The sequence below is a fragment of the Priceomyces carsonii genome (assembly GCF_900007245.1).
Source record: "Priceomyces carsonii strain CBS4050 genome assembly, scaffold: Debaryomyces_carsonii_scaffold_4, whole genome shotgun sequence".
In the NCBI taxonomy this organism is placed as follows: domain Eukaryota; kingdom Fungi; phylum Ascomycota; class Pichiomycetes; order Serinales; family Debaryomycetaceae; genus Priceomyces; species Priceomyces carsonii.
The window spans coordinates 69,778-84,975 of record NW_026946677.1 but is presented as its reverse complement, the minus strand read 5'-3'; the positions used below and the strand labels follow the sequence as shown (position 1 = coordinate 84,975).

Here is a 15,198-nt window from a genome sequence, read left to right as displayed (position 1 = left end):
TTATCTTCAAACAAAAATTTCTTTAAAAATCCCCCCAGCAAGATAAGATGGCCCCCACCGTCATCCCCGCTGATTTTGGCTTATCTTTGATGTCTTTTTGTGACAAAACGTGTGACGAGTTAGGAAATTATGCGTCTCTGATTGATATATAAGTTCTGGTGACCTATTAATACATACTTAGCATCTATATTACTCTTTGCTAACTTCTCCAACTGTTACAAAAATCTTGCAACACTTTTGCAATGGTGCCATATATTTCCGATATATAATACTTCTACTCTAAAGCCTATGTTAAGTAACTGAATCTAAATTAGGTAATCTTCTGGTTGGCTCTCTATCCTATTAATATCTAATGTAAAGAAAGTTTATTCCAATTTCATACTTCTCCCCATTAAATTCATCATTATTGTTACTTAATAATTAAATTGCTACTTTCTATTTGAAGAGAAAAGCTATCTTCTCGATTTAGCCGATAATAAAAAAATGCTGATAAAGACTGGTTATCACCTTCATTTTTTTCCTTTTCGTGTGAACAAAATGGCATTCCTTGACCTGGAGATTAAGGTTCAACACAGATCACATATGCAGCTTCTTATATATGTAGTCTGGGTGCAAATTTTAACTTTCACGATAAGCTCCAAGCAAAGCATTTGTCTCCTTATTAGCATGTCTCGAAGTATGACAAAAAAAAAACCTGTATGTAAATATTTACAAAGATCTGGGGATGCAGGGGCAGCGGAAAGAAGGTCGAACCGGAAGAGAAACAAAAGCAGGCCGCAGGAATGCTAAGCAAAGACCTGAGGGAAGTCTTGCATATAGCCCTATATTTTCAGATTCTCAATAAATTGGCCCCCGAACCCCAAACAAGAATGGAACCCCAGCATAATGACCCAATGGGGTTATTGGGACCGCGAAGTAGGACCTCTGGGGACATCCTTTCGGGAGTTTAGAAGATTATTACAAGAATGAGCGCTTAATAGAAAGCTTATCATACTTAGCATCCGCACTTCGCTGACAGTGTCTGCTGAGGAGCCCCATTCACCATCAACAGTGCAAAGTTCTTAAAAATGGTTCAATGAGTAAAGTATCAAGATACTGTTCGCACTTGACTACAACCAGAGTACTCCATTTCAATAAATTCCGAAATAAGAATAGTTTGACACTTGAATAGTGACTTGGAAGTAAGGACGCTAGGTGAACTGTGCTTGTAAACCTTACATGATCGTAGAAAGGTTAGTAAAGGACACATAGAGGCAGATATATATGCAAAAGAAGAAGAGTTTTCAAAGCGGTCGAAAGATGTGATTTTATCAATGCTAAAAATACACTAGGCTACTCTGTTAGTCCGAATATCGTCATCATGAATCTGACGTAGCTATATAAATCAAGTGAATTTAACCAAGTACACGTACAAACTGTAGTCATGTGATATTTTTTTATTGAGTGATGGTGTTAGAAATTTCCCGAGCTCTAATTATTGATAGAATACTTGAATGATCCGAAATCAATAAGGTGTCATTTGTTCAACATAAGTTCATTTGTCTCATGCTTGGAGTCGATCGAAAGAAAAACATAATAATGCAGCAGGCCTGTGACTCATGTCGACTACGGAAAATGAAATGCTCAAAAGAATATCCTCAGTGCTTGAAGTGCAAAGAGCATGCATGGAATTGTGTATACTCTCCGAGGAGGATAAGGACCCCATTGACAAGAACATACGTTTCAAAGGTTGAGAAGAGAGCTCAAAACTTAGAAAAGTTATTGAAAAGGATCTTACCTGAGGACGTTGAAATAAATGATTTACTTCGAACCCAAAATAATAGTGCTTGTGAAAGTAGCGAAGATTTTAATGAAGATGATGGGATAAGCAATAAGTTTTATAAACAGATTAATTTGACGACAGAGGAGTTGCGTCAAGTTCCAATAACGTTAAAAAATATAGATAAGATTAGCCAGAAGAAAGCTAAGGAAACGCGGAATGAAAAGCGATTGGAGTATCAACCTGAGGATTATTTAATCAATATACGAGAGAGTGATTTGAATTCTTTTGACGAAAGAGGGGAAATTATTAACAAATCAGAAGTATTATATGATTCTAGTATTGATGGCATGGCTGCATTGTCAAATGATACTGGCCTTAACTTTGACTTAAGTAATTCGAATGGCTATTTTGGGATCAACTCAAGTAACGGGTTATTGAAATTTTTGCAAGTCAAGTCTGAAAAAAATGGGAACAGTATCTTAGAGTTGAATCTGAATAACAGCAATGACCAGATTGAATATGATGACCAAGATTATGAGGAAAACTATATTTTGGATGAGGATATTAGTGTTATTTGGAAAAGTATTAAAAGTGGTAAAATAGATGACTTACTAGATAACCTTGAATTCCAAGCAATCGTTATCGATTCATTCTTCGAAACGTATTATAATGTGTACCCTTTCATTAACAAAAAAAATTTCTTTACCCAGTATGCAAAGTTCAAAAACACGACGGAATTAGTGAATTATATGTACTCTGATGAATTCAATGACTATGACTCGCGGCTTCTAAGCTTTCAGGTTTTGCTCAACACAATTTTGGCTATAGGAGTGTGGTGCAAAATTGGTGAAAACTCTAATCTTCATTATTTTTACTATCAGAGAGTAAGGAGCCTCATACAGCATTTGAACATTTTCGAATATAGTGATATCAATTTGTTGGAAAGTTTTGTGCTATTGAGTAATTATGTACAGAAAACTAACAAACCCAATACGGGATGGAGTTATCTAGGGTTATCTACAAGAATAGCTACAAGCTTAGGTTTACATAAAGAAGTCAAGGTAGATGTTGACACATTTACATCTGGTACAGACCACAATGACTCTCTAAACTTGAAGTTATTCGAAAACATAGAGGCTCGAAAACGTCTTTGGTGGGGCATGTATTTTTTTGACGTTGGTACGACGTTGACTTTCGGAAGACCGCTTACTATTCCACCGCTTGCTACTATTGACTTGGGTCCTGTTTCAAACGTAGATGATAAAATATTGAGTAAGGGTGCAAGTATTAAAGATTCTATCGTCCATTACCCAACTATTTACACCACTTTGATTTATGAATCAGAGCTAACTAAGATATCAACTAGAATCTACAATTACAACTCTTCAGTTTTGAAGTTGAAAAATGATAAATCCAAGATGATAGGATTGTTAGAGATGAACGAACTTCTAGTAGATTTTGTTAAGGCGCTACCGATTTATTTCAATGAAGACGAGCAAATATCCAAGGAAGGAATATTGGCTGACTGGCGATATTCTGACTACAACGACTCAAAAAATCCCATTCCACCTTGGCTCTCATTATCTAGATTAAGATTGATCTGCAGGTATAAAAACTTAAGAATTTTGATATTTAGGTATATCTTATGGGAGTCTGTATACGAAAAGGAACAAGACGCTGCCTATTTAAACTTGATAAAAAAATGCCATCAAGTGTGTTTCGATTCTGCGATCGAGACAATAAGTTTAATCGACACTTATATAAACAATTATCAATTAGACTATTTGTCTTCTTGGTATGCTACTTATTTTTTGTTCCAGGCCGTCTTAATTCCTATCTTACAACTGGTGATTAACTATAACGCTTTAGCAGGAGCCAACGGCCAAGATGAGACAAACTTTTCTCAAGAAGCGGAATTATTTAAATTCATCGACATTGCAAAGTTCAACTTCGATAAATTAAAGAGATTTAATAAATTGGCTGGAAAGTTTAGAAAATTGATAGACTCTTTGGTTTCTGGCAAGAAAATCATTGAGCATTCTGCCGATAATTTCAATTGGTATTGGGACGATGTTGAAAAGGGCCTTGAAATGTTCGGAAACTTGGACGAGAACTTTGACTCTAATTTTTATGTACAATAAAGTTCACAAAATGCAAGATTTAAATAACTTGACCATTAATACATGCATCCAATAAAATAAATAAACTGACTTTGGAAATACATAGATTGAAATAAATCATATGAGAATGAATGAACTTTACACGTTTCTCTGATTTCGACAAAGAAAGATAATGTAATATAGTATTACAGCGCTTGAAACCTTTAAGGCAATTGTATGGAATTTTGTATTAACTTTTCAAATAAACCTCGAGAATTGAGTGAATTCAATTTGGGCCGTCACAGTAGATCTATTTGCAAGACTATTTCAAAGAGATATGACAAACCATATGATCTCAAGTCTTTCTATTTTCGGGAACAGATCTCTCTTTTGGGACGACTATAAGTCCTTTTTCTTCTTTAGTTTTACATTGAACTACTTTAAGCAAATCATAAACCAAGGTTAATATCGGTGCCTCGACACCATTTTTCTCTGAAATTCTCACAGCATTACCACAAATCACTTCTATTTCAATGAAATTTCCTTTTCTCAGGTCTACTAACATTGAAGGTGAGTAGTATAGACCATCATCTGATCTTATCATAGTCTCAATGACACTTTCAGGAATGTCTGCACCATCTGACTTAGCAATATTCAACACTTCTCTCATTGCTTTCCGAACAAGACTATCTACTCCTCCAAACAATTCCAAACGACCTGTATCAACGCCAGTCAAAGTACAGATAGTATTAAATGTAGCATTATATACCAATTTTCGCCATCTTGTAGACTTGACATCTTGGTCGTAAGTACAAGAATTGAGGCCATTTGCGTATATGTCAATAAAATTGTCACAGGCCTCCTTCTCTTCTTTCGAGTCAATATTTTCATTATGAAAATAACCTATTTTCAATGCATCCTTGCCTTCATGGTCAATGAACCCATTGTAATTGGTAGACGAAATCATGCTAACGCCGCTCAAAACTTTATTCTCAGGAAAGCGTTTTAAGATAGGAGCCCCAATGTCAATACCATTTTGAAGCAAGACTATAGTTGAATTTTTTGTAACAATTGGCTCAATGATATCTTCAACCTTAAAAACATCAGGAATGTTTTTTGTCGTAACAATAATAAAATCGAATGGATCAAATTTGGAGGCATCCTCTACACTTTTGACAATCTTAGAAGGCTTGAATCCTTTAATATGGCCATAGTCACATGATTTAATCTCAAATCCTTCTTTCTTCACAACATCATAATCTGATCTAATGACTAATGTCACTTCTGCTTTACCTCCATACTCCAAACCATATGCCGCAATTGCACCAACTCCACCGGATCCAACTATGATAACTTTGGATTTCGTCATTTTGCTCTTTCTCAATTCTATAATATTTATAAATAATTGAAGTGGCGACTTTGGCTCGATTAAGTACTATCCTTATCAGCTTTTCCGAGAAAAGTATTTGGCGACGTTTTACCGATGCGCGGTTAGAAGAAAAATATCAATTATTGTTTTACGATCGATAACGCGTTAAGCATTATGTTATTTCGTAGAGAATTCTATAGCTGCCTGATTCTTGGAATTGTCTCGAAGTAGCTCAGAGGAGAGTTGTTTTATTTATGTTCTCTTTAGTGTTACGCATTTAAGAGATTTGAATAGGTTATTTTCCTAATCCCGATCTTATCTACTTGCTTAAAGAAGCATCATTGCTCGACTGCAAAATGGCCCGAAGATAGCTCTAGAAATACAAAATAAGAAAAGACAAGAAAATATCTCTAGTGCAAAATACTCCAAGATTCTCAAGTATATCGAAAACGCATCTTTTGTAAGACCTCTTAAGTAACTTCAAAAATACGTTAAAAAACTGTTATTGATGCACTTGAAGATAAGAGGTAGGCAAAAACAAGATATTACATTATCTTAGAGGGAGTTGACACTTGTCAAATCAAGACATATATTTGAATGTAGTAATTAAAAACCGAGAATTGAAAATTATAGTCATAACACAAATTAAAGCATCCATCTAAAGTTTGGGTTCGCAGGACCTTCTCCCAATTCTGAAGTCGATATATCTTTATAAGAAAGGGTTACTCCCTGTTTCTTGTTTCGTCTTCTATTGTCAAAAATCATAAATATAGAAATTCCACATACAATCAAAATTGCTAGACCACCAAAACCTGCAGTAATACCCAAAGCTGGCACATACTTGGGGGCGTCTTGTGGCCTAAAGATATTTGTTGAAATCAACCCTGCTGCATTAGCTAAGGGTACACCTATCGCGCTAATGACAACACGGCGGTTTTCATTGGGTGTGTTATTGTTGTACCAAGTGGATGTCAAAACAGACGAAGCAGAAACGCCGGTTGTCATTAAGAAGCAAGAGAAATAAGCAGCACCAAGGTTCTTTTGAACATCAATAGTACCAAAAACCACAAATCCAATTAATGTCAGTAAAACAGCAATACAAATAAATATGGATCTTACCTTAAAAAGGTCAGATGAAAAACATATTATGAGTAATGAAACTGCCCCCCAAACATTTGGAGCTACAGTGTATAAATTCGTTTGAACAGTTGATTTTCCCAAAACAGCAATGATCTGAGGAAACCAGTTATTAATTGAATTAATTGGTACACCAATACAGATTTCTTGGAACATCCAAAGAATAGCAACTGGGTGTTTAAAAACTTTCAAAGCATCCTTAAATTCCATCTCCACACCTTGAAGAGCTGAAGAATCTGTCATCACACGGTTCTTAGCACATTCTCTTTCCTCATCTGTAAAGAAACTGGCAGATTCAACTGACCTTGGAAGAGCAAGAAAAGCAATAGTGGCTATTACAACTGTGCAACCACCTTCAATTAAAAACAATATTTGCCATCCATGTAAACGGGAACTATTGATTTGAAAGACGCCAAATGAAAGTAAGCCTGAGAATGCATTAGCGATGTTCGCTGCAGCGTAAAAGATGGACAATCTTCTTGCTAGTTCTAAACGTCGGTAAAACTTGGTCAAATAAAAAATAATCCCTGGAAAGAACGCCAGTTCTGCCATTCCCAAAAACCATCTTGCTGTCATCAAAGAACCAAAATTAAATGCCGACACAGCCAAAAGGCTAATAGCTCCAAAAGAAAACATCAAACATGGAATCACATTAGCTGGCCCATATTTTTTAATGACTAAGGAAATAGGAAATGCACATAACACAAATGGTATATAAAAAATCGATAACATCAAATTCCAATGATCGCCTGCAATACCTAGATCAATATCGATACCATCAGTTTTTGCGTTACTTATGTTTCCTTTGTCAAGAGCATTAAATAGATACATGATAGCTGCTAAAGGCAAAATTCTGAAGTCTAACTTCCTGCAAACTCTTCTTTCAAGTGCATGATCAATATAGTGATCATTCAAAGGAACTTCTTGTCCATTGGCTGAAATAACCTTCAAGTCGCTTGAAGAGTTCGATTTTTTCGACTCCACATCGAGATTCAATACAGAACCCTTACCCATATCGATAATTAATGAATTGAATTCTAACTGAGTCTCCCTTGTTGGCCAGACATGCTTTATTTATATGCCTTGGCTTGGGTGATTATGATTGTTTGCCCACTGATGACCAAAATAGTAACAGAATAATCGGAGAGATTTTTTGAATTACGGGGAGCGACTTGGTGGCAGGCAGTAAAGTCATAAGATAAGCAACTGCCCCCACCAATTCTATTGTTGTCCAAAATAACCCACCATATAAATACCAATGAAAATTATAATGACCTAAAACTCCTTAGCATTAGTATTATCCATATATAGAGCCTCACTATGACAGCGGAAAAGATTACATGGGCGGCAATTGATGGGCAGGAACATCCTGTGTTGGGACCCGCGTGGAAAAGTAATGGCCATGTTTTCACCTCAGGTATTGTGGGCCAAAACTATACCACTGGAGAGATACCACTGTCACTAGAGGAACAGACAGAGTTAGCTATTTCTAATGTTAAAAAAATCTTGGAGGCATCTGGAACCTCAATTGACAAGGTATTTAAAGTCTTAATGTTCATTTCACATTCTGATTACTCCTCAACTATGAACAAAATTTATGCGAAGCATTTTCCTCAAAAACCAGCAAGAAGTTGTGTGGTTGCTGCGTTCATGGATGCTGCGATTAAAGTTGAGTTGGAAGTAATTGCATCAATGGACTAATTTTCATATAAACTGTATGTAAAGGAAATAGTTTAATTTAAATGTCTTGTAATAATTATCTATTATGTAAGCAGTATTTATTACTTTAACCCTCCGTAATTAGATGATTCTCTAAACCAGGCACTTTAGCCATGAGTAATACAGATTCACAACCAAAGAAAAGAAAAAGAAACTATGGCATATTTTCCTGTGATATATGTAGTAAACAGTTCACAAGGAATGATCACTTATCCCGACACAAAAGAAACCATGATCCGCTGTCGTTAAAATATATTTGCAGTTGGTCAGGATGTAATCAAAGATTCTATAGGAATGATATTAAAGAAAAACACTACAAAAGACACATTAAGAGATCAAACATTATGTTGGGACTAGAAAGCAATAACAAGAATGGTTTAAGCGATCAATGCAGCGCCGAACAGAGCGTAAATAGTAGCAATGTGATGGGTCAGAATGATGATACGTTTTCTGAGAAGCGTGAAACAGGACAAGAGAACTCTTATGAAAATATAGCACTGAATATGGGTGTTTCAGAACTAAATAAAGTAAACAGTATTGTTGATGTTCGAAAAGATGTTAGCTCCTTACAACAAGCAGAGCTGTTGTCCCGACCATACCCAACTGAGAGCCATCCTGTATTGATTAACAAAGATTCCACCACCAATGCTAGAAATGGGCACGCAATAGACATGGGTTTATCACTATCTTCTGGCCCTCAGAGCATTGTAACGACCGATTTATTGCAACAATCTAGTCATGGCACTCTTCTGAACAGCATTTCGGCCTTCTCTCAACAGCTTCAAGAAAGCAATCGCAGTGAAACAAGTGAAGCTGGCTTTTTAACAAAATCCCTTTCACCTTCTGACTTAATTGACTGGCTTTTTCAGGATGATAATTGCTCTGATAAGGGCCCCCTGAGCTTAGACAACACTGGGGCATTTTCCAATAGAAACTACATTGATTTTCATAATTCCCATTCTCCTGTATCTTTGTTAGACCAGATTTTGTCTGTTTCACCTAATTTTCCTAATTCAAATAGAAGAACAACAATTGACGAGACTGTTAGAAAAAATATGATAAAAATAATTCCATCGTTAGGATTGAACGATGATTTCAGCTTGCTTGGAATTGAGAAGTGTTTGGAAACTTATTGGTTAGTCTTTCATCCACAATATCCTATTTTGCATAGGCCATCGTTCTCCAATTTTGAAGCACATCCATTGCTATTGCTTGCGATGATTATGTTAGGCGCCAGTTTAAGTAGCTGTATCAAAGATGATGGCAATGTGATGCACGCTAACCCTGAAGCTTTGGCCATGGAAATAGCTGAATCTTTAAGATGGCTCATCTTTGCCCACCCTGACTGCAAACCTCCTGCTAAGGTTTGGGTCATCCAAAGTTTACTTCTATTGGAAACTTATGAAATTACTAATAGCAGCAGGGCATTACATGAGAGAGCTTATCTTCATCATGGTACGAAAATACAAATTCTTCGCCGCTCTCCAATTTTAGGCGGTGACCCGTTAAAGGAAGATGCTGAAGACGGATCTTATGCATTACAAAGTCAAGTTTGGAAGAAGTGGATCGAGGCTGAATCGATGAAAAGGGCCACATTGATGGCTTTTTATTTGGATACTGTTCATGCTACTGTGTATGGCCATATGGTAATCCTTTACGCTCATCAAATAAAGCTTTCGCTTCCTTGTGATGATAGCCTTTGGGAATTTGAGAACATGGATCAAAAGTTTGAAGTGGTTTCGCCAACAAGGACTCCGAAGTTCTTGGTTGCCTTGAAAAAAGTCTTAAACAGGCAGAAGGTTCATACAAATACATTTGGAAAAAGGATATTGTTAGCCGGACTATTGACAATTATGTTTCAAATGCAGCAAAAGGATTTGCAATTATCTTCCTTGAATTGGAACTCCATTAAGGATTCTTGGAGAGATACCATTTCTCTTGCAATTGATGTATGGAAAATTGATGTTTCAGAGGGAGGATGTTGTAGTAACGAAATGTCAGTCTATTCTGCACTTTACGATCAAAATAATTTGCCGCCAATGCTTAGAGCTAACGACAAGCGTTGCAAGTTTTGTCTCTATCATATATCTCAAATATATTTACGCATCACTCATTATGATTATATCATATATGCGGGAGCTCCAAGCAGAATGAATGTGGTAGCTAGCTCTTCGGAATATGAAGCAGTGTCAAAAAGAATAGTTGATTGGTCGAATAGTGAAAGTGGCCGGATTGCCGTCATACATTCTTATTTGTTTCTTTGTGAAATGTTTTTGTCTCCTGAAAATGAAGATTTAACCTACACCTACGACCCTAATTGTGATCCACATTTGCATAGAAAAAATGTCGTAGCAAGTGCTATTTTGGTGATATTTGCTTATAATTTTTCGTTAGAAGGACCGGAGTGTGATATATTTGATAAATATGATATATCTGGATATTATCCTGCTAAAGAGAATGGCTATGATTATTTACGAAGAATTAGAAGAGAACTATCAAGGGGCCCGGGAGGTCAATTTCATGCCTTGGGTGCGAATAATAGTGCAATATACCACAATTCAATAAAGTTACACGCGGAGACTTTGCGCAATATAGAATCAAAAAATCATATTGTCGGCTTATTAAAGATCGCTTACAAGTCCTACAAATCTTGTAAATGGGAAGTTGGATTTGAGTATTCAAATCTATTCAAAAATTGTATAGAAAGATGCTTGGGACGAAAAAAGACAACCTGTGAGGATATGTATGCATCTAAGGATTAAAGTAACAATTTATGCATTTTTGTCTAGTATACTCCTAATTGCTGATGGCGCTTTTGACCGCCAAAGTAGTATCATTAATTAGATCCTTCCCTTGCTGCAAAACCTCATCCATAACCATCGCGGTATGAGGCACCTTGGGATATATTCTAATTGTAGTTGAAATTCCGTTTTTCTTTAATTTTTCAGCATATTCTTCAGCCTCTGATCTCAAAACGTCACATTCAGCAGCTGCTATGAAGCAAGGTGGGACCTTTGCAAAACTTTCATCAGAATAAAAAATTGGAGACGATTCTGGATTAGTCAACTCTTCTTCCCCATTTTGTAGATATAAAGTTCTATACCACAACATTTTCTCAGATGGTAGTTGTGGAGTGTACTCATTCTCACGCCACGAAAGATGAGTTTCTGGCGAGGCGGAATTATCTGTGACGGGAACAATCATCAATTGAAATTTAATCTTTGGGAGCAGAACAGATAATGGACTTGAAGCATACTTATGAGTGACGACTGCCGTAAGATTACCGCCTGCTGACGAACCACCCAAGCAAATTTTCAGGTTGTCTATATTCAATTCGCTTGGTCCAGATTGGAATGCCCACATTACTGATTCAAATGCATCATCTACACAAGCTGGGAACGGATGCTCTGGAGCCAACCTATAGTCGACAGTCACCACAATGCATTTGCAAATGTCGGCAACCTTAGTGCAATAAGAGTTCTCTGTATCTAAGCCACCTAAAACCCATCCACCGCCATGGAACCATAAGAGAAGTGGAAATCCTTCGGCTGGTACGTCGCCTTTTGGAACAAAAACCCTAGCTGGTATTGATGTAGGTGCGCTAGTATACTTCCTTGGAATTTTGATATCGTATATCTCAGCCATCTCCAACTTGGGTGATTGGCCGGGAATCACATTTCCTCCTTTTCTCAATTTATCTAATGGTACACGATGTGTATATATGATATTTGGTTCATAAGCAACGGTTGTGTTGAAAAATTCGACATATGTTGGATCCAATTTTCCATGCATTGATTCGTGTAATTTAAAAGGAGTTTCCGGTACTCCTCCTTCGAAAGAATAATCAGCTTGAACTTTAGGCATTTTTTGGTTTTATTTGCTTTCGTTCGATTCTTCTAGCTATACATCTACCCCTTTTACCGCTTTTATATATCAAAATGATGTTCATATTGTTATCCTGATTGGTACAGTTTGAACAGCGGAGGTACATTCCAGTGGGGGGTAATATCTTATCTATTTCCCAATATGCATTTCCGGTGTACAGGTAATACTTTCGTGTTAGATCTAGTTTAACGTTTGAAATAATGTCCCCCACCATAAAATCTTTATATTCAGAATAACTTGAGATCAAATTAAATACTTGACTATATCGCATTACTTAATATTGGTTTTTGAAGTGCTTACTTCAGAAATGTTTCCAGCTCAATTATATCCCCTCGCAGATAAAGCTACTTTGCTTAAAAACTACAAAGGCAAAAATGTTGAAGACCTTCCGACGCCATCTTTCGTTGTTGATCGAGGAATCTTTCATAGGAATTGTGAGAGGATGTTATCCAATGCCACGAAATTGAAAGCGGATTTCAGGGCACATGTAAAAACTCATAAGACCCTAGAAGGCACTCGCTTGCAATTGGGTACTGGCTCTAACACGACGGACAGAATCGTCGTATCAACTCTACTGGAAGCTTGGGGACTTATGCAGTTAGTTGAGGATGGTCTTATCAAGGATATACTATTCAGTTTACCTGTCGTGAAATCAAGGTTAGGAGAATTAGCAGCTTTGTCTTCCAAAGTTCAGAACCTTAGATTGATGCTAGACAACGTCGAGCAATTGGATACGTTATCAGAATATAACAAGCAGAACCCTGGTACTAAGAAGTGGTCAATATTTCTCAAAATTAATATGGGTACTGACAGAGCCGGTTTGGTGACTAAAACAGATAACTTAGACGAAACTTTAAAAAAACTATTGACCGACAATGATACGAAAGACAATGTTGAATTATATGGGTTCTATGCGCATGCCGGTCACTCATATTCTTCCGATTCTCAACAGAAAGCGAAGACATTTCTACTTCATGAAATAACTCATGTAAATGAAGCAGCTAAAGCAGCCATTGAAATTGATCCCAGCTTGAATAATTTACAGCTTTCTGTCGGAGCAACGCCAACAGCTCATGCCTCAGAAGTTTTATCGAATGAGAGCGTGAGTTCCTTATTAGGAGAGGAATTGAGTGGTAACTTGGAACTTCATGCTGGAAATTATCCATTTTGCGACTTACAACAAGTAGCCACAAATTGTATAGGGTATGAAGATGTTTCATGCAAGGTTATGGCTCAAGTTCTTTCCACGTACCCTAATAGAGGAACAAAAAGACCTGGAGAGCAACTCGTAAATGCTGGTGTTATTGCTTTAGCTAGAGAATTTGGCCCTATACCAGGCCATGGGAAAATTGTTAAACCCAGCCAATATAATAATTGGATTGTTGGTAGGTTGAGTCAGGAGCATGGGATATGTGTACCTTTAGATGAATCAGTGAAGACAGAATTTATACCTTTAGACACGATCGTGAGTATCGTTCCGCAGCATAGCTGTATCACAGCTGCTTCCTATCCTTGGTATTACGTCACTGATGGTTCCGATGAAGTGGTCGATGTATGGGTTCCTTATAGGGGATGGTAATACATGTATATATGTGTATATGTGTATATACATAATCGAACTTAATGCCAAAATTTAATAATCAATGTAAGTGTAAGTAGTTAGAATGACACATTAGAATTAAATAATAAAAAAATATGTATCAGACTAAGTATTTAAATACCTAAAAAAGCACCATATTTAACTATAAAGATTTTTCAAGTTGTGCCAACGTCTCCAAATCTAATTTGTACTTCTTGTATGAGCCTAACAGAGATACGTTATTTAATGGAGGTCTGCCTCCCAAAAATTTCCCGTAACCATAAATTTCTTTTAATGCGTATTTTACACCGATGACGTTCATCTCAGCTATCATTCTTTCTGCCCTGGTTACGAAATATTGTATCCTAGAAGCTTCTTGAATATTTCCTTCCTTAATCAAATTAAAAAGCTTCACCATAACTTTTGGAAATAAAGCAGACAACCCGTCTATGGCGCCCGAGATCCCAACTGACATTGCTGGCACAAGGATTTGACCTAAACCAGTGAACGCCTTAAAGTTGGCTTTACGAATAGTTGGACTGTTTCCAACCAACGTGTACAAATCCATGTCAAAATGTGTCAACTTCACCCCAACAATATTAGGGTGAAGAGAAAGAGCCTCATAGGTTTCAATTGTTAAAGTTACATTGTTGCAAGTGCCTGGATAGTTGTATATTATAATCGGCAAGCTGGACTCATCAGCAATTTTTGTGAAATATTCAATGATACCTTGCTGGCTAGTCAAGGAAGGGCCAAAATAACCTGGAACCAATAATATGATAAAATCAGCACCAGCTTTGAAAGCTGACTTGGACTCTTCAATTGCTTCTCTTATGCATCCTAACGGTGGCGCTCCTGAAATAAGTTTGAAGTTTTCGTCTGGTATTGCAGCTCTGATTGCTGACACGATATTGTACCTTTCACGGATTGACAAATGCACACACTCACCTAAAGATCCTGAGACTAGCAACCCTGTTATACCGTTCGTATACAACATTTTTGCATGTTCAACTTGGCTCTCTAAATCTAAAGAGTTTTCAGGATCATCTTCGAAGAAGGTTGTAACTGGTGAGTAGATCCCTGAAGGAATTATTTTGTTGCTTATCGTCATTATTATTGAAACCAAAGGCTGAGATAAATATAAGATGCAAAAGTTTTCTCTTATTATATACGAATATTGAATATTATATACTTGGTAACCAAGACCTCAAAATTGATGCAAATACTAATGACTATAGGTGGAGGGACTTCTGCTCAATTGGATGCGGGTATGCTCGCAACATATTACTAAGTTTGGAAATGGGGAAGCTTGTATATAAGAATATGTATGGTGGGGGTGGGGGGACAATGTACCAAAAGCTTTCTCCTAAACCAACGATCGTTAACAATTCGCCCCATTCTAAAGGAGCAGTGAATCAACCAGAAGCAAGACATTTCTACAAATTATAGGTGCATCTAGAATTATTTCTTTAGCTAGTAGCGTATTTTTCTGTCAATGTTTACTCCTATACGAACTTTGGAAAGATATTTTATGCACAAGATAAGATCAAATGATCGCCTTTAGATTGGCCTAAGGAGTCAGTGAATTCACTGAGAAATGATTTCTTCAACTCAATTTAAAACCTACGTTCAGCAAATGTGATTCAGT

At 36.8% G+C, this 15,198-nt stretch overlaps 8 protein-coding genes across 8 annotated transcripts; 4 read left to right on the top strand and 4 right to left on the bottom strand.

The window, feature by feature from the left end:
- Positions 1 to 1,545: 1,545 nt before the first annotated feature.
- Positions 1,546 to 3,903, top strand: PRCAT00003523001 (Zn(II)2Cys6 transcription factor; the record flags this gene model as incomplete). Its single annotated transcript, XM_062953460.1, has 1 exon — positions 1,546 to 3,903. The coding sequence occupies one exon, from the start codon at positions 1,546 to 1,548 to the stop codon at positions 3,901 to 3,903; it is 2,358 nt and encodes a 785-aa protein (XP_062810260.1).
- Positions 3,904 to 4,216: 313 nt separating this feature from the next.
- Positions 4,217 to 5,230, bottom strand: PRCAT00003522001 (ketopantoate reductase family protein; the record flags this gene model as incomplete). The annotated part of the gene is made up of 1 exon (XM_062953459.1): positions 4,217 to 5,230. The coding sequence occupies one exon, from the start codon at positions 5,228 to 5,230 to the stop codon at positions 4,217 to 4,219; it is 1,014 nt and encodes a 337-aa protein (XP_062810259.1).
- Positions 5,231 to 5,875: 645 nt separating this feature from the next.
- PRCAT00003521001 (uncharacterized protein) lies at positions 5,876 to 7,381 on the bottom strand (the record flags this gene model as incomplete). The annotated part of the gene is made up of 1 exon (XM_062953458.1): positions 5,876 to 7,381. The coding sequence occupies one exon, from the start codon at positions 7,379 to 7,381 to the stop codon at positions 5,876 to 5,878; it is 1,506 nt and encodes a 501-aa protein (XP_062810258.1).
- A 306-nt stretch (positions 7,382 to 7,687) lies between these two features.
- PRCAT00003520001 (RidA family protein) lies at positions 7,688 to 8,068 on the top strand (the record flags this gene model as incomplete). Its single annotated transcript, XM_062953457.1, has 1 exon — positions 7,688 to 8,068. One exon carries the CDS (start codon positions 7,688 to 7,690, stop codon positions 8,066 to 8,068), a length of 381 nt encoding a protein of 126 aa, XP_062810257.1.
- A 362-nt stretch (positions 8,069 to 8,430) lies between these two features.
- Positions 8,431 to 10,848, top strand: PRCAT00003519001 (uncharacterized protein; the record flags this gene model as incomplete). The annotated part of the gene is made up of 1 exon (XM_062953456.1): positions 8,431 to 10,848. The coding sequence occupies one exon, from the start codon at positions 8,431 to 8,433 to the stop codon at positions 10,846 to 10,848; it is 2,418 nt and encodes an 805-aa protein (XP_062810256.1).
- Positions 10,849 to 10,882: 34 nt separating this feature from the next.
- On the bottom strand, positions 10,883 to 11,950 carry PRCAT00003518001 (alpha/beta hydrolase; the record flags this gene model as incomplete). The annotated part of the gene is made up of 1 exon (XM_062953453.1): positions 10,883 to 11,950. One exon carries the CDS (start codon positions 11,948 to 11,950, stop codon positions 10,883 to 10,885), a length of 1,068 nt encoding a protein of 355 aa, XP_062810255.1.
- A 328-nt stretch (positions 11,951 to 12,278) lies between these two features.
- PRCAT00003517001 (uncharacterized protein) lies at positions 12,279 to 13,550 on the top strand (the record flags this gene model as incomplete). Its single annotated transcript, XM_062953452.1, has 1 exon — positions 12,279 to 13,550. One exon carries the CDS (start codon positions 12,279 to 12,281, stop codon positions 13,548 to 13,550), a length of 1,272 nt encoding a protein of 423 aa, XP_062810254.1.
- Positions 13,551 to 13,713: 163 nt separating this feature from the next.
- Positions 13,714 to 14,661, bottom strand: PRCAT00003516001 (dihydrodipicolinate synthase family protein; the record flags this gene model as incomplete). The annotated part of the gene is made up of 1 exon (XM_062953451.1): positions 13,714 to 14,661. The coding sequence occupies one exon, from the start codon at positions 14,659 to 14,661 to the stop codon at positions 13,714 to 13,716; it is 948 nt and encodes a 315-aa protein (XP_062810253.1).
- Between the last annotated feature and the right edge of the window lie 537 nt (positions 14,662 to 15,198).